The sequence below is a fragment of the Panicum virgatum genome, chromosome 1N, assembly GCF_016808335.1.
Source record: "Panicum virgatum strain AP13 chromosome 1N, P.virgatum_v5, whole genome shotgun sequence".
Taxonomy (NCBI): domain Eukaryota; kingdom Viridiplantae; phylum Streptophyta; class Magnoliopsida; order Poales; family Poaceae; genus Panicum; species Panicum virgatum.
This window is the reverse complement of record NC_053145.1, coordinates 51,989,438-52,013,412: the sequence shown is the minus strand read 5'-3', so window position 1 is coordinate 52,013,412 and position 23,975 is coordinate 51,989,438. Positions and strand designations below refer to the sequence as shown.

Below are 23,975 nucleotides of genomic sequence, written 5' to 3'. Positions count from 1 at the left end.
CTAATCCTTCTAAATCTGCGTAAATCTTCCCTATGATCTTCGAATTGTAGATAATTTTTTATGTCCATCTATATATTAGTGCAAATTTGTTGCAATCCACACAAGTTGCTAGCAGTTTTGGATGGTGCCTCTTGACTAATGATCAGTAAATAAACTATTAGGACATAATTTCATCTAATAGATCAACAGGATGGGTGCCCCCTTACAAGACTCTTCTGAACATATAGGTTTATGGATTGTAGTCCTGAGATGGCAACTTGTGTACATTTTTTTGTGGCAACTTGTGTTTCCTGAGACTGCAGCTTATGTAAATTTTGAGTTTTTTTGTATGGCAATTTGTGTTCATTTTTTGTGGCTACAAAAAGAAACTTGTATTGTGCTAATTAGTATTTGTGTGCCTTCCTATATACATTATGAGTTTCCTTGCATGACAACTTATACTTAATATTTGTGTTTTTTAGATGCAATATGACTTGTAGTGGGGTTTTTTATCTAAATTCTGCACCACTACAAGAGCATGATTTCCTTACAGCCCCTTCAGATCTTGAGTTGCAGCAAGTTTCTGGTGCAGATTTCCTACCGATGTGTGTTGCAGGTGGTGCAGGTGCACATGTGTCAAGCAGCAACTTGACTCTCCCTGTAATATCCAATGAAACCCTTCATCTGCCAAGCAACTCAGCTCCTCCTGAACTGGCAACTCAGCAGCTTAGCAACTCAGCATCAAAGGTGCTCCCGGCTGAATCTGGTGGTGTGACAGTTCCCACGGCTGAGACAACCGCAGATGGAGTTGATGTTGAGGATGGTGTTGAGGTTTTATCCACTCCGCAGGAACCTTTTGTAGGCATGTCTTTTAATACTTCTGATGCTGCCAAAGACTATTACAATTCCTATGCCTGTCATACTGGTTTCTCTATAAGAATCGACACATCCCGTGAGTCAAAGAAGGCCAATGAAAAGACAAAGTATATCTATGTTTGCCAGAAGGCTGGGGTCAACAAAAAAGAGAAGGTTGCTGATGATGGGCCAATAACTGAGAAAAAGATTGTGAGGCAAAGGCAGAGGGATTATGTAGACAGGACGCACTGCCCAGCTCGCATGATTGTGAGGAAGACATCCCCTAGATACTGGGAGGTTGTGAACTTTGAAAGGGAGCACAACCATGAGCGTTTAAGAAAATTCTCGCTCACAAAATACTTGAAGACCCACAGAGACATACCAGCTGAAGAGAAAGAGCTCATCAAGTTGCTCCATGGATGCTGCATCACGACAACTCGTGCTTACCAGATAATGGCTGAGTTGTATGGAGGTATTGAAAACTGTCCATACACCGAAGTTGATGCTAAAAATTTGCGTGTTGAGTACCGCGCTGAATATAGAGGTAAAGATGTGAAGGCGACGCTTGAGTACTTTGAAGAATTGAAGAAGGAAGATCCGGAATTCTATTATAGTTACACTCTTGATGAGTTTGACAGGGTTGAGAATCTGTTTTGGGTGGATGGTGCAGCAAGGAGAACTTATGAGCTATATAGTGATTGTTTGTCCTTTGACACTACTTATTTGACCAATGCCTACAACATGTCATGTGCTCCTTTCATAGGTATGTATGTCCAGCAAAAAAATGCTAGTTTGCCCATTGATGGTTTTCATTGATTGTTATTTATTGGAGTCCAGAAAAAATACTGGTTATCACACTGACTATAATGATGTCTTTGAATAATTTGCTACTTTGAGAAAGCACAAGTTGACACACTAGTTGCACATAAGTTGCCATCTTTATTCTGCACCAGTTGATAGTCTTCAGCTATGAAAAAAATACTAATAATTTGTATTGTGTTAACAGGGATTGACAGGAATGGCATAACAATCCAGCTGGGTTGCGGCTTTCTGAGGAATGAGAAGACTGAGGGTTTTGTCTGGCTGTTTACTGAATTCAAGAAAGCAATGGGCGGCAAGGATCCTGCAAATATAATAACTGATCAAGATATTGTGATGAAGGCTGCTATCGCAGAGGTATTTGTCAGTTCAGTTCATAGGAATTGCCGTTGGCACATTATGGAAAATGCTAGGAAGACAATGGGTGCTTTCTTGGATAGCAAGGGGGATGGTAAGCAAGAGTTGGCGGATGACTTCAAGGATTGTATTGACAATAGCTTCACGTCGGCAGAGTTTGAGCAGAAGTGGCAGGCTTTTCTGGATAAATATGAGCTCAACAATGATGAGAGGTTCCAACATTTGTATGACATGAGACATTGTTGGATCCCTGCGTATTTCATGCATTGTTTCTTCCCCTTCCTCCAAACAACAGCATGGAGTGAAGGCTTCAATGCTGTCCTGAAGCGCTATGTCAACCCAAAGAACTCGATACTCAACTTTGTGCAGCAATATAAGAAGATACAACAAAGGATTTTCAGCAAGCAAGATTTGCAAGAGGCGCCACAGCCACGAAGGTCCCACGCTACTTGACGGGGCACCCTATGGAGAATCAGATGAAGAAAGCGTATACAAGGAGGTTGTTCAATGTGTTTCTACACGAGCTGCAGCTAAGTTCGAGCTACTATGTTGTTCGTGTTGAAGGGGATGACTTGATAGATGTTGTTCCGTACAGGCGTTGCCCCGATCTGTTGTATGGGACACGGACATTCAGGGTCACGTCGTCCAGGGTGGAGGGCTTGTATAGCTGCACTTGTTGCAAGTTTGAGAGAGATGGAGTGCTTTGCTGCCACATATTGAAGGTTTTTGACGCCCTTGCAGTCCGCGAGGTGCCTGATCGGTACATTCTCCCTTGATGGTCAGTTGAGCCAGTGATTGATAGTGGGGTGGAAGTTGCCGCTAACGAGCCTCTTCAAGAAGCCCAAATTACAGACCACGGGAAGCATGTTATACGTTACAGCAGGATGTGCACAAAATTTAATAAGATTGTGAGACCTTTTATGGCTGATGACGAGGGGTATGGCATGGTATCAAAACAAGTGAGTGCTCTACAATCTAAGCTTGTTGCTTTGGGGAAAAGGAGAACGTCAAGTGTTCTTCCGGGGCTGGAGTGTGAACAAGTTGATATTGAACAACCCGCTGCGCCAAGGCCGCAGAACAAATCGCGCAAAAAAACAAGCTCATCAACCGGAGGGGGCGGGGATCCAAATCTGTCACAACATATACAAGTTTTCCATTGATGGTCAGAGGCAGATCCTGCGAAGATAAAATAATAAAGAACCCTTGAGATTTCCATTGATCTTTGTTGGCGCTCCTTAAGTACCCATTTTTTTATACAATTAAGAGATGTTTTGGTAAATTCTTCGGGATGATTCATGTACTAACCCGCCACTTGGCACCCGAACTTGACTGTTTTCGATTTTGTCCTAGATTTTGGAGCATGTTGTATTTTGGCAGGAAATTGGACATTTTCGGAGATGTTTCGACGAGACCCATGATCACGCAATAACACGAAGGAAGACGAAGGCCAAAGCCCAAGCAAAGGACCAAAGGCCATGACGACTAGAAGCCCGTTCATGCACATCCACCCTCCAATGAAGCCCAAAGGACAAAGCCCACAAGATGAGATCGAGATACTTCGGGGCTAAGCAAAGTAAATAGAGATTTAAGGAAGGATTCTCCGTCCTATCCTTTCCCTCGAAGAAATCTCGAAGATAACGACGTCCAACGGGGTGCAATCGTGAAAGGTATAAACTCCAGATGACTCCAGAAGACTTGGGGAGAAAGGAGGACGCGAGGCGGCAAGAAAATGGGCTCATAATTTTATTTTCATAGTTTTATTTTTATTCTGGATGAACTTTGAGTAAAACATAGGCTCATAATTTGTTGGTGGGCACCTCGAAAAAAGTGGGAGTCCAGGGGGCCGAAAAACCCCCTGGGCCGGCCGGCACAACACCCCTAGGCCGGCCGGCCTGAGCCTCCTCGTGCGTGACTCGGTCTTGATTTTTGGTAGGTACGAGATAAGGAAATTTTAAAACCGTGTCTTATAGATTTTGCATGCCAAATACGCAGAGATATTAGACTTCTCGTCCAAGTCTTTTCAGGACTTAAATAGAGGCGCGGTTTAGATCTATTCTCTCATACTTTTCAATCTACGCCACCACCTCGTGAGAGACATCAACAATGGCCGTTCCAGTGAGCGTAAGAGCCATGATTGTAGCAATGGAGATCAAGGAGAGGGGCATGGCATCCGACACCCCCACGCCAAACCAGCAGATGCCTAGCTCCATCTCGGCAACCGCTGCGCCGCCCCTCCTTGTCGAAGCAAAGCGATGTGAAGCGAAGGCCCCTCTGAAGAAATTTAACACCCAAGCACGGATGAGCGTCGGAGGGAAGGGCCTTCTGTGGTGCAAGAAGAAGCTAGCTCAAGCCTAAAGGGAGGTCGTCGTCATCAGCGACGAAGACGAGGGCGAGAAGCGACAAGACAAAGAGCCACCCGCACCTAGGCGTTCCTTGCGCCTTCTCGGAGTTAAAAGGAAAAACTACATAGAGCACACCCCGGAGCCGAAGGATTATGCGGGGGACAGCGATTGGGAGAGCTACATGAGCCCCGGTTCATGGGGCGCCACCGGTCGTGACTACGATGATGATTGGCCGGGGTGGGCCGAAGAGGAGAGAAGGGAGGAAGACGACCCCTCTGGAGGTGACAGCGGCAAGGAGAAGAAGAAGGACGACGATGAGCCCGAGGACGATGACCCCAACCACGGCGGCCATCACTTCGGGTGCTATTTCAAGTGCCGCAATGAAATCGTGGATCTCCACGCCGCCATCGATAGGTGTCACGATTGAATCGTGGCAATGGATCGAAGGATGGACGACATCGAGCGCTTGGTCGAAGGAGATTACAACTTCCTTCTCCGCAACATAAGGAAGTTATTCGGGATGGTCGGAGATCTACAAAAGCAAGGAGGAGGAGGGCGCCCTAGATGCAATTGCCCTAGGTGCCGTTGAGAACACCGACGAGCGTCACACCCGTCTTTTATATCATTGCGACGAGGACGCCGCATAATCTAAGCATGGGGGAGAGGTGTGACGGCTCGTAGATTGAATTTTGTTAGTCTTTGTTTAGTCGAAAGTTAATCGTGTGCATGTCTTTAATTTCGTTTGTGTGGGAGTCATAGTCTAGCGTTGTGTGCTTTATTTTTCGCATGTGTGAGAGTGAGTCTTAAATTAGTGTTGAGTCATGAAAACAAAATAAAAAGAGTCTTTGTTTTTTGTTGGATCGTGCAATTTTATTTATGCATTCAGTTTTACTTTATTTTCTTTAAAGCAATTGTTCACGAGTGTTGTCATGAAAATTAATTCTTATTTGTGGAGCTTAGTAAATTATTCGTCCATATTAATACCCACACTTGAGCTTTGATCTAGCGCTTGGTTTTGATTACGCTTGCGAATAAGGCATGATTGGAGGACTTTAATTTCATAAAAATAATAAAACCCTACAAACATAAGGTTGATCAAGTTCTTGGCAAGTTGAGAGTAAAAATCTTATCATCCACAAGCTATATTCGTTCTACCATAAGTATTGGATATACATTGAGTTGAGTTAGGATTTCTTTCTCCTGGGAGTTTTAATTTCGAGCAATGATCATGTCCGTATTTTTCATCTCTGAATTGCTAGCCCCGTCAATATTCGGTAATGAGAATTCCTCATTGGAACAACTCATTAAATCTATCGGATTCCAAAACCCGAACATGAGATTATCTTGTTTATTATCCTCTTCCTTGACCACAACCCAATTATGAGGATACGTTCTGTTCCTGCGCATGAGTTGTATAAAACATAATTTTGGGATGAAGAAAGGAAGGAGTACTGGAAAGACGGACCGAATCCGACCTAGGAAAGTCCCAGGCCGGCCGGCCTACAACCCTTGGGCCGGCCGGCCTAGTCCCCTCTGGCCTCGGCTCGGGCTCCAAAAATTCAGGGAGCTACTTTGGAGATTTGCGTATCTATGTTTTATAGAAAGTTTCCTATGAAAGGTTTCGGAAAAGAGAAGGAAAATTCGAGAGAAAGAAAGAAAAGAAAAGAAAAATAATAATAAGAAGAGAAGAAAAGAATAAATGAAGGGATTCTATGGTTAGAGATGTGCAAAGAGATATCACCTTGTTGTTTGAACAATATCTTCAATTCCAACCTTGTGCAATCCGACAATGAGGACGACGCTTGTGCCTTGAAGTCAATCTTTTTGTATGCCTTTGCACATGTCCACCATTCTAAATCTTCTTACCCTTGAACCTCTTACATTATGGAGAAACTCTCATGATCATTGGCTCGGAAGGTAAGCAATCATTAGAAGGTTTTCTTAACTTGACGATATATGTATATTCTTTGCTAGCCTCACCTATAGCCCCACTTTATACTTGAGAGACTTTTGGGAGATGAGAGTTTGCAAATAATAACAGGATAGCCACTTATATCAAGAGACATGAAAGGACTTGTGCAAGAATTTTTGGTCTAACCTTTGTTGCAGGGTATTTTGCTTCTAAAAACTAGAAAAAAAAAGAGAAGAAAGAAAAAAAACCCTCCAAGGATGGCAAGAAAAGCAAGTGTTGTTGATATTCAAGTTGCCGGTTAAAGGTAAGAGTCGTGGAGTCATATTGGATGAGTTTTTAAACGCCCATGATATGATTATCCTCGCTACTCCTCTGACCTTTGTTTGAAGAAATATTGTTAGACTTGTGTGCATAAGTAAATTTTGCAGTTTGAGAACTTTCGAGCAACCCATGGAAGGACTTGATGATTTGATTTGCTCGAGGACGAGCAAAAGCTAAACATGGGGGGAATGTTGGCGCTCCTTAAGTACCCATTTTGTTATACAATTAAGAGAGGTTTTGGTAAATTCTTCGGGATGATTCATGTACTAACCCGCCACTTGGCACCCGAACTTGACCATTTTCGATTTTGTCCTGGATTTTGGAGCATGTTGTATTTTGGCAGGAAATTGGACATTTTCGGAGATGTTTCGACGAGACCCATGATCATACAATAACACGAAGGAAGACAAAGGCCAAAGCCTAAGCAAAGGACCAAAGGCCATGACGACTAGAAGCCCGTTCATGCACATCCACCCTCCAATGAAGCCCAAAGGACAAAGCCCACAAGATGAGATCGAGATACTTCGGGGCTAAGCAAAGTAAATAGAGATTTAAGGAAGGATTCTCCGTCCTATCCTTTTCCTCAAAGAAATCTCGAAGATAACGATGTCCAACGGGGTGCAATCGTGAAAGGTATAAACTCCAGAAGACTCCAAAAGACTTGGGGAGAAAGGAGGACGCGAGGCGGCGAGAAAATGGGCTAGGCCGGCCGGCCTGGGCCCATTGTGCCGGCCGGCCCAGGCCCTTTACACGGAGTCTCGGCCTCCCCTTCGACCTAGGGTTTCCTGAGGCTATTTAAAGACCCCTCCCACAGGCTCACGCGGAGAGCATTCGGGGAGACGATGTCAAGGAGCAGAATCGAGTTAGACACAAGAGGAAGGTGACATCGGAGGCCTCATCGTCCCTCGGCGCCGCTGCAAGTTGGAGGACAGCAAGGGATCCATCCCTTGCCGGAGATTTCGTCACCATGATCGACTACGCTTCGCCTAGCTTCATGGGGTAAAGTCCTCGTTTGTTCATGGGGTTGTAAGGAGATCTTGAGTTGTAATTGCCAAATCCTTTATGAGATTGATCTATCACGATTCTTGTTGATGATGCTTTGATGCTTAATAGTTCGCGACTTGGCTTTGGGTTTGCTTTGCTCTTGCATGGTTTACTTAGATTACATCAACTATCGTGTTCTTGTTGATTCGTTACCGATTATCCTCATGTAGTGACAGTATGCGGGAGGGAAAGGTTTTGATCTTGGAACACACCTGTCATAGATTAGATCCGTTCTTCGTTACTTAGCGATTACATCTCTAGTGATCCTAGACCCTATGGACAAATGCTCTTCATATCTTGTGCACACACCTATCATTGCTCACCAATCCAGATTAGATTAGATTGGTTAGATTAGATCTATTTCGCACTCAAACACTCAATATAGATCTTCTACCAACGTCATTAGTGCTTAGTTAAGCATAGTAATACACTTGTTCCGTGGATTGATAAACCTTGGGGGAATACTCTAAGGGAAAAGCTACACGATCCGTGCGCTTGCGGTACGTAAATTGGCGCTCTAAGGAGCGTCAACAATCTTGCTACCAATATACAAGTTTTGATCCAACATATCATGTCAACATATTTACTTTGATTGCCTTTCATCGACTTGTACTCTATGTCATCATCTTGCTTGTTTGCGTTATCTACATCTTCAAATGTAACCTTCTTCTTGCTTTGCACTATCAAAGAAAAAAAATGTTTCTGTTAGAAAAACAAAACTATAAGAAGCATATGCGATGCTGTTAGTCATTACCTTCGTTCTTAGTAGCTCTTGGGTCAATTTGTGATGAATTGATATCATCTCCAAATCCATCGTTGTTCTCATCATCTTCGTCCCCCTCTATGTCGCAAGAGTCAAAGTTGGCATAATCTTCATCGCTGCTGGAGTCTTCTTCATCACTCCTAATCTCACCGAGTGATTCTTCCAGAATGTCGTTCTTCCTTTTAGTCCTAACCTCCCGGGTACCTTTAGAGGTACTGGGACCTGCTTGACCTCCTTCTGCATGTGCTTCTTGCTATTGTACCCCTTGGCACAACTTTTGTGTAAGGTTGACAGAAGCTTGATTGATTGCAATGCTGAACTCGCTCAGTGCACTTTTGAGGACCTCCCGATTCTGCAAAAAAGAAAAAAATTGCAAAAACATAAGGCAACAACGTAAAACATAAGATGGTTGGATTATATGAGAGAAATGCGGGAGAAAAATGATGCGTGATGATAGAAAAAAAGGATGGAGGGCAGAAACATACAACAATGACCGATTCCGGCATGTTTGAATCGATGAATTGTTGGATCCTTTCTGGTGGGATCATCGTTGTTCTTAAATGTTCTGGCTTTAGCTGTACAAAAAAAGGAGAAAAGGTGTGCATGAGTGAATAAAAAAAGGTTACTGGTTTAGAAAGGCAGTATATAACTTTGCATGTATAACTCTGTGACTCTGTACATGTGTATCCAACACATGTATAACTTGCTACTTACACATACAAGATATTTACAAAGTTACTAATTCCCACACATGCAGAAAGTTGGAGGGAAAAAGTTATTCGTGCATGAATCTTACTTGTAGTTTGCCGAACTGAGTCTCGGAGAGCTTATCCATGAGGCAGACTTTGGAGACGAGTTGTCCCGTCCACGCAGCGGCTCTTACTTCCAAGTCGTTGTTAACGATATCACCAACATCAAGTGAATCTAGATACAATATCTGCATGCACAAAAAAGAGCATATTGAACACCAAAAAAAAGGATAGTCAGGTCTTGAGAACAAAGAAAAAGGGAGACTGAAAAATGAAAAAGACAAGGAGTCAGGTCTTGATGCCCGTTTCACTATTGGCGCTGCGTGTTGTCCAGAAATTTTCAGAGTGCACAACCTTAAATGTTTTGGCCATACCCGCTTGTAGGAATCTCCGATTGACTTAATTCTTGATTCGTTGGAACAGGAACTTCATGGAGCTTTTGAATATCCAAAAATATGCTACTATTTGCTTTTGAGGTCGAGCTGGACACTGATGAGAACAATATCTTCTTGTGAATTCATCCGAAGATGTCAATGATCTCGATCATGTGGTCTTTGGAGTGTAGTGTCGTGCGTCCCTAGGCTTCAAGGTCATCACCATTGATTACCAATATCACGGCTTCAATGATGTGTCTTCTCTATTGTTCTTGCTTTACCCAAGGTGTCGGGATTGGAAGATGCTCCTGTGATTCGTGTTGATGATCCGAACGGTTTCCTTCCTTGATAGCATCACTCAATTAGAAGTATATCGAGCATTCCACTTGAGAAGATAGGTGGTGCCGCGGTTCTTCTAATCTTGTTGCCTCCAGCTTTGGTCAACTTCAAATCATCATCTTTTGCGTACACAGCCTTCCAATCATCCTTTGACATCGTCATCACCTTCTCGTTGGTTGTTACTGCCTCTGTCGTTGAATTCCCCTTCATCCAGTGCAGAACATGTACCAAACTTCTGCTCCATTACAAGGTACATCAAATTATCTTTCCAACAAGTAGTCATTTGCCCCAATTGGACTCCGGATAAAGAAGTTATGCTTGTTTTATTACGGCATTGCAATCTGTCCAAAGGGATTTCAGAACGCGCAGCGTTGAAAGATTTTACCATAACTCTTCACACCGATCTCCAAAGTTGACGGTTCTTGATCCATTGGAAAGAAGACTTGATGGAACTTCAAAATAATCTATTATTTTCTCATGGTACTTCTCTGATCTTGGACGAAAAACTCATCACAATAGTAACACTTCATAGATGATGATGATCGCACGATTTTCTTCGCGGACATGCTTCATACCTATTGCTTGAACAAACAATTCTTCCCAAAAACATTAGTCTTTAAAATCAATTGACACGGTGGCGTACCTTATTTATCATCTTTTTTTTTGGGGAGTGGGGACTCGATAGCGGATGCAGGGCCACTAATAAAAGTTAGCACCTACCACTAAAGAGCGAATCTTGATGTTGTTGCCGTCATGTCGATGTAGACGTTGTCGATGTTCCATGTCGAGGCTCCTCGATCATCTTGTCGCCAATTGTTGAAATTTGTTGAAGTGGATTATGGACTTCTCGAAGTCCAAGTTTGGTGTCTAGATTTTCCCACCTGCTTTCAAGGACACAAATAAGAAAATAAGGGTATATGCAATAACAAAAATTAGGGTTAGTCCAAAAAAAAACTAGATAGATCGCCCTAGGGTTCGAGTTGCCGATCCCCGGAATGGCGCCAGAAAAGCTTGTTGATGCTCCTTAGCTCCCCAATTTATGTACCGCAAGCGCACGGATCATGGTAGCTTTTCTCTTAGAGTACTCCCCCAAGGTTTATCAATTCGTGGATCGACAAAGAACTACCTAAGGTTTTCCATCTAATCTAACGGATCTATCCTAACATGAAGCATGAATTGCACATATAGAATAAACCTTTGATAGATATGAGTGTTGTGTAAATGTTGATCTCATCCATGAACATAGGCGTAACCATAGCAAAACCAAAGACATGACTAGGCCTATCGTCATCTAGTTGTAGTTCAAGCTAACGAGCAAATAAATCATGCATCTCAATCAATAGCATCCTTAAATCAAAACCTCCAATCCAACTGCTCGGGAACCCCTCTACTCAGTCCATGCCCTGTCACGACGCTCCCTTTGGACAAAAGCACCCCGAAGCATGCTAGACGTGTCGAACCCCCTTGGGTAGATCCGGTATGAACTCCTAGCCACCATAGCTACAAGAACACCCCATGCAATCTATCTCGAGAATAGATCTAGGAATAAGCGCACCCAAGGCAAGAACAAAATAAAAAAGGAGAGACATGATCGCTAATAGATTCGGAAGACATGATTATCATTACTCACATAATAGATGTGATTGGATCATCACCGCCGTGTGCACACCATCGATGAATCCAACTAGCTCATGAACTCCACCATGGCACAACCACGCAGGGAGGCCATGGCGGCTAGGGGCGGCCTAAGCCATCTCCTAGACAACTTCGAAGACTTGCGGCAGTCATCGTCTCCCTCCGGTCTTGGCCCTAGGTTTTCGTCGAGTTCTGGGTGGATGGATGCCGCGAGTTGAATAAGGTGCGAGCTATTTATGAGCCGAGGAAGCCACCGGGCGAAGGGAAGGCCGAACCGCCTCGGAAATGGGCTAGGCCGACCGGCTCATGGGCCTAGGCCGGCCGGCCTACCCTCTTTCGGGACCGCCTCGGTCTCATCTTTCGCGTGTAGACTCCTCGCATCTTCTAGAGTTTATGTCCTTCATGATTGCACCCTTTTGGACGTCGTTATATTGGAGATATCTTCGAGGAAAGGATAGGATAGGGAATCCTTTCTTAAATCTTCATTTGCTTTGCTTAATCCCGAAGTATCTTGATCTCATCTTCGTTGGCTTGGTCCTTTGGACTGTCTTGGAGGATGGATGTGCATGAATGAGCTTCGAATCAACATGGGCTTTGGTCCTTCCTTTGGGCTTTGGCCTTCGTCTTTCTTCGTGTTAGCGCTCGATCACGGGCCTCATCATTTCATGCTCAAAAATAAGCCAAAAACCTGCAAAAACGAAGTTCCTCCAAAATATATGTGCAAATGTGAAAATGACCAATAATTTGGTCGGGGTTAGGACGGTTAGTGATTTTGATATTAAATCCATGCCATTATAAAGGATAAACAAGGGATAAAATGGTTACTTAGCACCAACAATGATCATTCCCGTTATACATGGATTTTTTCTTATGAAACATCATTCCCAGTTGTGCTCCATATATCAGTCTTTTACTCGCATGATTCATACTCAGTTTTCCACTCCTATTAAAGTCTTTCGCTCCGACTCTGGTGGGGAGTATTTATCTGATGCTTTTTGCCAGTTATTGATATCTCAGGGTACCCTTGCTCAACTCTCATGCCCTGGTGCTCATGCTCAGAACGGTGTTGCGGAACGCAAACATCGTCATCTCGTAGAGACCGCTCAAACGCTTCTCATTTCCTCTTTCGTTCCCACTCATTTTTGGGGAGAAGCTGTTTCTACTGCGGTATATCTCATAAATAGGCAACCTTCATCCAAATTGTCTGGAAAATGCCCATGTGAAGTACTTTTTGGTACTCCTCCTAGCTATGATCATCTTCGGGTTTTTGGATGTACGTGCTATGTTCTGTTAGCACCCCGTGAGCGAACTAAGTTGACTGCACAGTCGGTTGAGTGTGTTTTTCTAGGATATAGTCCTGAGCATAAGGGTTATCGGTGTTATGACCCTTCAGCTCGTCGCGTACAGATTTCTCGTGATGTGACTTTTGTAGAGGATCGTCCTTTCTTCTACAACCCCTCTACTCAACCTTCGTACTCTCCTACAGAGTCCACATCATTTCTTAGTTTGCCCCATTTTCCATCCAGTGTTGATGCTACTCCACCACCGCCGCCACCACCACCACCTATTATATCCATTCCCGATTCCATAACCACTGCCCCTGTTGAGCCCCCATCAGCCCCACCCTCACTCCCACCTTCAAAACCTCCTATCACAAAAGTCTACACACATCGTCCCTCATAGCTTCCACCTAATCCGCTCTCCTCGGCTAGTCCTGACACTCCGGTTATTGATGATTCTAATAATATTGATGAGTCACATGTTATTTCTAATGAGTTACAGACAGGTCCACGGTATAATCTCCGTGATCGTGCGACTATTGGGCCCACCAACAAGTATGGTTTTTCACGTGTGAATGCTGTTGTTCATGAGCCATCCACTTATAAGGAAGCTTTTGGTGTTCTAGAATGGCAACTTGCTATGTCTGAGGAACTTGCTGCCCTTGATCGTACATGCACTTGGGATATTGTTCTATTACCATCACATGCAGTTCCTATTACATGCAAGTGGGTATTCAAAATTAAGACCAAGTCAGATGGTTCCATTGAGCGATATAAAGCTCGTCTTGTTGCTTGGGGTTTTCAACAAACTCAAAGAAGAGATTATAATGAGACTTTTGCTCCTGTTGCTCATATGACCATAGTTCGTACTTTGATTGCAGTGGCTGCTGCATCTTCTTGGACTATCTCTCAGATGGATGTCAAAAATGCATTTCTTCATGGAGATTTGCATGAGGAAGTTTATATGCAGCCACCTCCCGGTGTTGATGTTCATTCAGGACATGTTTGTCGTCTCCGCCGTGCTCTTTATGGTCTTAAAAAAGCCTCTCGTGCTTGGTTTGAGCGCTTTGTCTCCGTCATATAGGCTGCTGGTTTTGCACCAAGTGATCATGATCCTGCTTTATTTATTCACCTCTCTCCACGTGGACGTACCTTACTTCTTCTCTATGTTGATGATATGTTGATTACTGGAGATGATTTGGATCATATTTCTCATGTCAAACAGCAGCTTGGTAAGGAGTTTTAGATATCTGATTTGGGTCCCCTCAGTTACCTCTTAGGGATTGAGGTTTTGCACTCTGCAAAGGGATATTATATTTCTCAATCCAAATACATTCAAGACCTCATCGCTCGTTCTGGAATCACTGACAATAGGACTGCTGCAACACCAATGGATCTTTACTTGCAGCTTCATCCTACTGATGGTACAGTTCTTGAGGATCCATCTCGATATAGGCACATTATGGGCAGTCTTGTTTATCTCACTGTTACAAGACCTGATATTGCTCATGCAGTTCATATCTTGAGTCAATTCGTGAGTGCTCCTACTTCTGTTCATTTTGGTCATTTGCTTCGTGTGCTGAGATACTTGAGAGGGACATCATCCCAGTGTTTGTTCTATGCTCGTGACAGTCCGCTTCAGCTCCATGCTTACTCGGACTCCACTTGGGCGAGTGATCCAACAGATTGTCGATCAGTCATAGGCTATTGTATTTTTCTTGGCTCTTCTCCTCTTACATGGAAGTCCAAGAAGCAAGCAGCCATATCTCGATCTAGTACAGATGCAGAACATCGAGCACTAGCAACCACCACTTCAGAGATTGTGTGGCTTCGTTGGTTATTGGCTGATTTTGGTATCTCCTGTGATGCTCCCACACCTCTCCTATGTGACAACACTGGAGCCATACAAATTGCTAATGATCCAGTCAAACATGAGTTAACAAAGCATATCGGTGTCGATGCCTCTTTTTCCCGGTCACATTGTCATCAGAAAACTATTGCTCTTCAGTATGTGCCCTCTGAACTACAAGTAGCAAGATTTTTTCACTAAAGCACAAACTCGAGAGCAACATCGGCTTCACTTGCTCAAACTCAATGCTTCAGATCCTCAACTTCCACCTTGAGTTTGAAGGGGGGTGTTAAGTATATGAAGGCCCATCACTATTGTAGGCCCATATGGCCCATGAGGACCCTATATATATATGTCTTGTCCCTAATGGACAGATCATCTCATTTCACCCAAATCTCCAAGGTTAGTAACACATGGGAGGGGGCGACGTGGACCTGCGGCTCACCGGCAGAGGGAGCAGAGGAGGCGGTGGCGAGCGCGGAGGCCACGCGGAGGCAGCAAGGAGGTGCGGCGAAGAGGCCGACGGATGGGGAAAGAGAGGCCGGCACCTCCACCGTTGGAGAGAGAGAGAGAGAGAGTAAAAGGGAGAGAAGACCAGAGGCGACGCGAGTGATGCGCGCGATGGGCACCCCCTCCTCCACGGCGAGCCGCGGCGGCCTCCTCCCCGCGGCAACCCACAGCCACCCGCCTCCACAACGCCGCCGGGGCGCGAGCCGCGAGTCAGCTAAGTTCGTCCGCCACGGCCGCTGCCACTAACCGTGCCCACCACGCCTCTCAACGTGCAGTGCTTTCCTTCCACAGCTCTCCCCTTCATATTGCCCCAGCGCCCCTGCCTCGCGACGGCCTGCCCCCTTTAGAATGGGGAGAGGCTAACCTATTTCCCTACTCTCCCCAAACACGGATCCGAGCACAAGCTGATCCTTTTTTGTTATGGTCTTTGATGATTCTTTTTTGTTTCATGTGTCACTTTGTTCTTGTTCTGGAATGAAAAGTAGCAAATAAAACATGTCATTGGTCTCAACAACTTAGGATCTGCGGTACTACAGTGTGCAGCAGCACATATAGTCAATTTCAGAGCCCTTTCGAAATTACCACGATTCCACAATGTCCTTTATCAAATTTCTGGCCATGTGCTATTTCTATCTTCCAGTTATTCTGGCTATAACTACTTGGTAATTTTAGCACATCACATAATGCTTAGCATATGAGATTGGTGTCTGGATGATGATATTTGCTCTGATTTTCTTTTTTTGCTTCCAATTCTTCATACAATCATATTATGCAAAACAATGTTGCAGGGTATCCCATGATCTGATTCTGATACAATGTTGCTCAGGTGTGCTTTCTACAATAAGTAGCATGTTGTTATTGGCAAGCAGCAATATTGGCTATTAAATAAGAGCTATTATAGTCAATATTATTCTTGGGATATCTTTTATTTATAAGTTGATGATGCTGTTATAAGTTTATTTATAAGAGCTATTATAGTCAAAATTATTTTGATTGTACACTGCCATCACTCTTCACTTGTATCTGATTCATTCAGAGTTCTATCTAGCAATTTGTGTTGAACTTCTATCAAATGTTGGCTTTATAAGTCGAATGGTTTCAGTTAAGTCATCTTTGTTGTTCCCTGCTGCTACCTTGGTCTTCTGTGTTTTGCTCCCCTCTGTGCATTTATTTTAGGGTCAATCCATGAGGGTTTCATGTATATTTGGTCCGAATTGGAGGCTTGGCTGGTTATATTTCACTTAGCTATAATATATTTAGTTTTTAGTGGTTATGATGTTGTTCAACCAATTTTTTTACTGTAAAGGAAGAACAAAATCTGTACCATCATACTCGGAGATCCTTAGTTTGAGGTAAAAATATAAACATTTTGCAATTGGTAATTGGACTTGTTTCCTGTGCATGAATTAAACTGGGCTACCTTTTACTACTTTAGAAATTAAAATAATAAAATGAATACTTCAGTCATGGAACATAAGCAACATACTGTAATGACGGTGCAATACATTATTTGGTTCTGAAATCTAAAAGAGATTGCCATGTGCAATTAATCAAACAGGTTCCGAGACTGATCAACCCTTTTGTTTTGGGATGGTATGTGAACTTGCAGCAGCTGGTACTGTACATCAACGTGTTTATCCTTTTATATAAGTATAAAATGCCTGAATGCCACCACCACCAATTTGTCCTTATATATCAGTATCCTGTTTTGTACCATTTTTTTATCCCTCATAGTCGAGTCAAGGTGAAAAGTTTGTTTTCTGTTTCAGTTTTGTAGCATGCATGTATAGTTCCTGTAAACTAGCTAGCTTCAATTGTTGGGGTTTGCTTGCACAAATTCTTGGAACATCATTAAATTGTTGGGGTTTGCTCCATTTCACGTGGTGCGTCCAGCTCCTGCTCGGCGAGGACAGCCAAGCAACACTCGACTTGGTCGGCGGCGGCCTCCTGTCCGGCGAAGCTCTTTTGCGGCAAGGGTGCCTATTGATTACCTTTTGGTTCGGTCTGCTTTCTTCTTCACGTGTTTTTGATTAGCTGTGGAGGTAACTTAGGATTAGCTTCAAAAATTAAATCCCTGCTTTGGAGCTACTTTGGTTCAGCTTGGGTTATGGAATTTGCAGAAAGTTTTGGCTGTGACCTATGCTTAGCTTAGAGAATTAGACCATGCATAAACTTTTATATAAAATGTAAATATCCAGTGAACTAATTTGGAATTAAAATTGATGCAGATCTCGCCAGCGAGGATGAAGAGGCGACGACCACCAACAAGGCAACAACTTTGCTTCTACCTGGCATCCGGTCGCTTGACTTGCAGCACTGAAGAGAACAGGGAAGAGGCTGCACCACAGTCAATGTTGCCTTCTGGGGCAACAGCATCCAGGAAAGCTTTGTACTGGGTGCCGCACCATGTGGTGATCGCACTAATGTGGTCCGTCAAGGACAGGCTATCTCTTATTCCATAGTGAGAATATACACTTAATTGTATGTATTTTGGCGTTGTTGATTATTTTGCTTACAAGTTGAAATTATTCGACTTATAATATTTTTTGTTGCCTATGATATATGTATTGTTGTGAATATTTTTATTGCCTGTAGCATGAACCTAGTGTGACAAAAAAAATAATAGCTGTCTGCACTATTGTACATGCGTCTGCACTGTTGTACATGCTCTGATGGAGATGGGGAGGCGGGCTGACCAGATCGAGATCGTGGCCATCCTCTCCTTCTCGGATGAGCGAAACCAAGCCTTGACCATGAGTCCTGAAGCTAAACGGCACAGCCGCACGGCGGCGAATGGCGGTGGCCACCATTGGGAGTGTCACAGCCTCCGTCACCTCAGACCCACCTGTCGTTGCCTCCAGCTGCCGTCCTCCGCTGAAGCACGGTGTAGGATCCTCCATCTAGAACAGAGGCGGTGGAGGCCTACCTGTTGCCGCTGCCCGCTGGCACGACATCGACGGCGGGCGTCGGCCGCCGGCGGTCGGAGGTGGAGGTCTCGGCCGTCCAGGTCAGAGGTTGCAAGTCAACCATGAAGATTGTGGTGTCGCTTGGTTTACTGCTCGATCCAGCCGCTAACTTTACATCCGACGACTACAAATATCCTGTTTCAGTGTGGACTCTAGTCAATAAATTTATTTTTCAAAAATAATCCTGATTTACATCGCGACTAGAGGTGCTAATTGATGATCTTTAGGTGCACCTCCAACTCTCTTTAGTTCAAAATTTTGTACTATTTCTTTAAAATGAGATCATATGTTAGAAAAGTAATACAAAACTTTGAACTAAAGAGGTTTGGAGGTGCATCTAAGGCTCACCAATTAACACCCCTAATCGTGACTAATTTGGATCGTGATTCTAATGTTTTATGTAAAACACCCTGATGGCCATGGCCAGGCCGCTTTTGCCTCCGACGGTTCATGGAGATGCGTGTACTACCCGTGGCCAAGAATCGAGATCAAGGTGTGAGATCATACAAGAAGCAACGCAAATTCGGTAGCAGGGCAGGGCAGAGTACCCTGTCACCCCAAGATCATCGTGTTCTCCCTTTTCAGAAACAAAACAGTATCCATGTCTTACACGGCATCAACACATATAACTGCCTCTCCTCACTAACCCTCCGGGCCCACTAACAACAACTCACGCCTATTACAGATTACGTCTTCTCCTTACTCAGACGCTGAATGCTGAGGCATGACAGCTTCCCCCGCCAAAGAACTGGCTTGACCCCAAGCCATGGCATATGGAAAACGAGCTTGAATCACGTAGAAATCTTCCCACATAGCTGAAGTTGCTGGGACATTGGACCACTTGACCAGAACTTGTGGCATTATATTGTTGTGTTTCCCTTCTTCCCCAGACGACGAGCCAGTACTTGTTCAGGAACCACATCCATCGCCTGCAAATCTAACTGAGAAGGAAGATCAGAATAAACTGGTGTAAAATCAGGGTGGAATGATTTGAGTTGGGACACATGGAATGTAGGGTGAATGAGACTGTCTGACGGCAGCTCCAACTTATAAGCGGTGGCACCCACATGCTCCAGAACAAAGAACGGCCCATAATATTTGAATGCCAGCTTTGGAAATGGTCGATTCACAAGAGAAGACTGAGCATAAGGTTGAAGTTTCAGTAGAACCTGATCACCCACTTGAAATTATAAATCAGACCGATGACGATCAGCTTTTTGTTTCATGCGAAGCTGAGCTTGAGCTAGCTGTTCACGCAGAAGACTAGACTGCAACTGTCCGTCAGTGACAAATTCAGCAATGGAAGCTGGAGAGGAAACTGTAGTATCAACTAAAGCACCGACCATCAGATCATATCCATAAAGGGCCTTGAATGGAGTACAACCAAGTGAGGAGTGAAAGGTAGTATTGTACCAGAATTCAGCTTGAGGGAGCCAGGACTTCCATTGGCGAGGAGAAGCACTGATGGCACAACGAAGATACATTTCCAGACACTGATTTACCCTTTCTGTTTGGCCGTCGGTCTGCGGGTGGTAAGCTATACTGAGCTTGAGCTGAACTCCTTCCAACTTGAACAATTCAGACCAAACGTGACTGGTGACAATCTTGTCCCTGTCTGACACCATAGACTGGGCATCCCATGTAGCTTAATGACATTATCATACAAGACTTTGGCAATAGACAGTGCTGTAAATGGATGTTTCAGAGCCATAAAATGTGCATATTTGGTGAAACGGTCCACCACTACCAAGAGCACATTGTAACAATCCACTTTAGGCAATCCTTCAACAAAATCTAATGAGATGTCGCGCCAAGCCCCTTCAGGAACAGGAAGCGGTTGTAATAGCCCAGCTGGATGAGAGTGACTGTGTTTGGCTTGTTGGCAGATGCTACATTGTTGGACAAAGTTGATGACATCCCTCTTGAGACCTTTCCAAGCAAACATCTTGTTAACTATATGGAAAGTTGCTTTCTGGCCTGAATGTCCCCCTACTGGACTAGCATGCAAAGCAACTATAATTCTGGTCTGTGTGGCTGAATTTTGCACTACCCACACTTTGCCATGGTGCCTGATCACTCCCTGATCAAGCGAAAAGCCTTGAGCATTAGGACTGGATAAAGTCAGCTGGGTCAACAATGTTTGTGCTGCCTTATCAGTCACATAGGAATCAACACTTCCTGAAGCCACTGAGGTTGGACCACTGACACTGCCTGAATGGCCATCATGTGTCCTACTCGTGACAATGCATCAGCAGCTAGGCTCTCCTTGCCTTTCCTGTACACCACTCTGAACTGGAGGCCCATCAAACGTGTCATTGCCTTATGTTGTAACTCAGAGTGTAGGTTTTGCTCATTGAGATATGCTAAACTTTTATGATCTGTTCTTATGATAAATTCCTGGCGCTGGAGGTCCTGACGCCACTTCTCGACAGCCATAACAAGGCCAAAAATTCCTTCTCATAAATAGATTTGTTCTTGTGGGAGTCTCCAAGAGCCTTACTAAGAAAAGCAATGGGTCTGTCCCTCTGCATTAGAACTGCTCCAATCCCAACATCAAAAGCATCTGTTTCCACTACAAAACTTTCTGTGAAATCAGGTAAAGCTAAGACAGGGGCTGTTACCATAGCTTGCTTCAACTGTTCAAAAGCCACCTGAGCCTCTGCAGACCAGTGGAACTATTTCTTCTGCAGTAACTGGGTTAGAGGTTTAGCTAAACATCCATATCCTTTTACAAACCTCCTATAGTAGCCAGTAAGTCCAAGAAAGGCCCTCACATCAGTGACAGATGTGGGCATAGGCCAATCCAACATTGCCTTGATCTTATCCTAGGCTGTAGCCACCCCTTGGCCTGAGATAATATGACCGAAGTATTCAACTTCAGTCTGGGCAAAAGAACACTTAGTTCTCTTCATGTACAGCTTATGTGTCCTGAGGGCCTGCAGTACTTGTGCCAAATGTTCTACATGAGTATCCAGATTAGGACTATAGATGAGTATGTCATCTAGAAACACCATGACAAATTTCCTTAGAAATGGGGCCAAGACTTCATTCATGACACATTGAAATGTTGCAGGAGCGTCGGTAAGACCAAAGGGCATTACTTTAAATTGATAGTGTCCATGGTGAGTTTTAAAAGCTGTTTTGAACTCATCTTATTGCTTCATTCTGACTTGGTGGTACCCAAATTTCATGTCCAGCTTGGTAAAATAGGAACTGCCAGCTAGCTCTACAATAATCTCCTCAATTAAAGGCATGGGAAACTTGTTCTTTATGGTAAGGTCATTCGGTCTCCTATAGTCTACACAAAACCTCCAGGTACTATCTTTTTTTTGAATTAGCAGTACTGGTGAAGCAAAAGGGCTTGTGCTCGGCACAATCAAGCCAGCAGCTAACATATCCCTCACTTGTCTTTCAATTTCATCCTTGTGCAAAGGAGAATATCTGTAAGGTTGAGCATTGACTGGCACAACATTTGGAAGTAAAGGAATGGCATGATCATACACTCTCACAAGAGGTAAAGTCTTTGGGTCCTCAAACACATCTTGATACTTCTCCAATAACTGGTTTACTTTTTGATAGTCACATCTACTTTGTGTGGACTGTTCATGTTTGACTAGCACCATAGCCCAAATGTCATTGCCCTTCCACCATTTGTAAACTGTAGCAGCTGACAGTGGGGTAAGTTCTCTGGATGGAGGTTTAATTCCTTGCAACTTGACCATAGTGTCCCCTTGCATAAACTGAATGGTTTTGGTGTCCCAATCACAAGTCATTGGACTGTTAAGTTGCAGCCAATCAAATCCCAGGATAGCATCAAATGCTCCTATATCCAACACTTTCATGTCAGTGCAGAGAGTGAAACCATCACACCACCAAGTCAGTTGTGGTACCCAGGAATCAGACACCAGCACTTGCCCATTGGCCAATTTAACTTTAGTAGGTTCAGTGGGTAATGGTGAGATCCCAACCTGCTGTAAGAAATGGGCACTGACAAAGCTATGTGTACTGCCACTATCTACCAAAGTGAGCATGACTTTGTTTTTGACCAATGCTCTGAATTTCAGAGCCTGCCCTTCTGCAGTTCCAGCCAAGGCATTAATGGATAAATGGCCAAACTCATTGGTTAAAGAGTCCTCTAATTCCAGTTGTGCTACTACCTCCTCAGACAATGGTGCCTCTAAATCATTGTCTATCAAAGCATTCACTTGAGCTTTTGGGCGTTGTGGACACACAATAGCATGAGAAGGATCATATTTGGCACCACAATAGTAACACAGGTTGTTGGCCTTTCTATAATTAAGGAGCTGTCTCTCTTGCCCCAAAGTTGACCCCCCCCAGTAGATTTGGAATCATGTTTCTGATGTGGAGAATGCTGTTTGGCAGGTAAAAACAGTTTGTGATGTTTCTGTTTCCCTTTTTCTAAGAATTGCTGCTGGACTTTAGCCAACTGAATAGCTCTATCCACAGTGAGAGGTAACTGAGACTGAACCACTGAAGCAATCTCATATTTCAGCCCTTTGATAAATTGGGAGACGGAAAATAATTCATCAAACCCCTCATGATGCATACAGATTTCATACTGTAAATTCTCAAAAGCAATAGCATACTGGTCCACAGTAGATGTTTGGGTGAGATCCAACAATTCTTCTAAAGCATCTCTATAACTAGAGGCTCCAAACTTTTCTTCCACAGCCTCAATGAAAGTAGACCAAGCTGTTAAACCATGTCTTTTCTTGTAAACTTGTAACCATTTTGCTGCATTGTCATCCATGTGCAGAGATGCAAAAAGTAGCTTTCATGGCAGAAGGAACATTGTATAACTAAAAATAGTCCTCAAACTTAGATTTCCAGATGCGTGGGTTAACACCATCAAATCGGGGAAAAGACAGCTTAGGAACATTCGGTTTCAGACGAGTAGTATGATCTGTGGAATGAAACGTGCGACCTCTATCCTGTCCGGAGCAGCGGCTGTCCATGGGCGACGTGTTGCGGATGATCGAGAGTGTGCTGGTGGACCAGTCGCCGGCACCCGAGGAGGACAGGGATGTCTCGGTGGTGTCGCCGTCCGTCGGCGTCACCACGGACGACGGAGGAGATGGCCGGCTTAGCTACTAGCTCAGGCTGATCTTGTGTTACCGTATGCTATGTATGATTTCGGAGTTTCGGTAGTATAGTAGTGTGTGATGATATGTATTTGGAATCAGGCCGATTTGGAAGAGCCGGATCTTGCATGCAGTTGGCACTCTCTGTTTCAGTTCTTGGTATTCACTCCTCTCCTAATTCCGTTCGAGTGATAGTATCGGTGTTCTCTTTCCTTTTTCCTTTGAGAATACAGAATTAGTACTACTATACAGGATGATTAGTGAAATGTCTTCTCTTTGAAATCCTGAAAGCATGGCTCGCTGATTCCTGATATTGACTCAGCCTATATTATTTCTGATTTTTCCTTACTTTTCTAATTTATTTCTGATTTTTCCTTACTTTTCTAATTTATTTCTGATTTTCCTTACTTTTCTAATTTATTTTCAATTTTTTCTAATTTATTTCTGTTTTTTTTACTTTTTAAAAAATATTTTCTATTTTTCCAAATTTCATTTCTCTTATCTCCTTATTCTTCAAAAACTCACGCAAGGTCCGGTCCTCCCACACGCACGCGCGGTACAAACTCCAGATATGGAACCTCTACTCTCCAGAAACGGGAAAATAATTTTTTTTCCATTTCAGTTAGTGTCGGTTAGATCTCTTTTCATCTAAAGTGGCATATGTGTCAAAAAAAAAAATCACACGATGACAAAGATGACCCATTTAATTTTTTAATGACATATATGGCACACTCAACTTTCTTTAACATGTATGTGAAAGACTCACGCCGTGTTTAGTT

General features: G+C 43.7%; 1 protein-coding gene and 1 long non-coding RNA gene across 2 annotated transcripts; one reads left to right on the top strand and one right to left on the bottom strand.

The window, feature by feature from the left end:
* Nucleotides 1-582: 582 nt before the first annotated feature.
* LOC120653644 (protein FAR1-RELATED SEQUENCE 5-like) lies at nucleotides 583-2,765 on the top strand. The gene is made up of 2 exons (XM_039931343.1): nucleotides 583-1,597; nucleotides 1,841-2,765. Exons 1-2 carry the CDS (start codon nucleotides 583-585, stop codon nucleotides 2,461-2,463), a joined length of 1,638 nt encoding a protein of 545 aa, XP_039787277.1. The 3' UTR covers nucleotides 2,464-2,765.
* Nucleotides 2,766-8,676: 5,911 nt separating this feature from the next.
* On the bottom strand, nucleotides 8,677-9,329 carry LOC120654159. Its single transcript, XR_005667009.1, has 3 exons — nucleotides 9,189-9,329; nucleotides 8,878-8,967; nucleotides 8,677-8,744 (listed from the first exon to the last, which is right to left on the bottom strand). It is a non-coding gene; the product is annotated as an uncharacterized LOC120654159 (long non-coding RNA).
* Nucleotides 9,330-23,975: the final 14,646 nt, after the last annotated feature.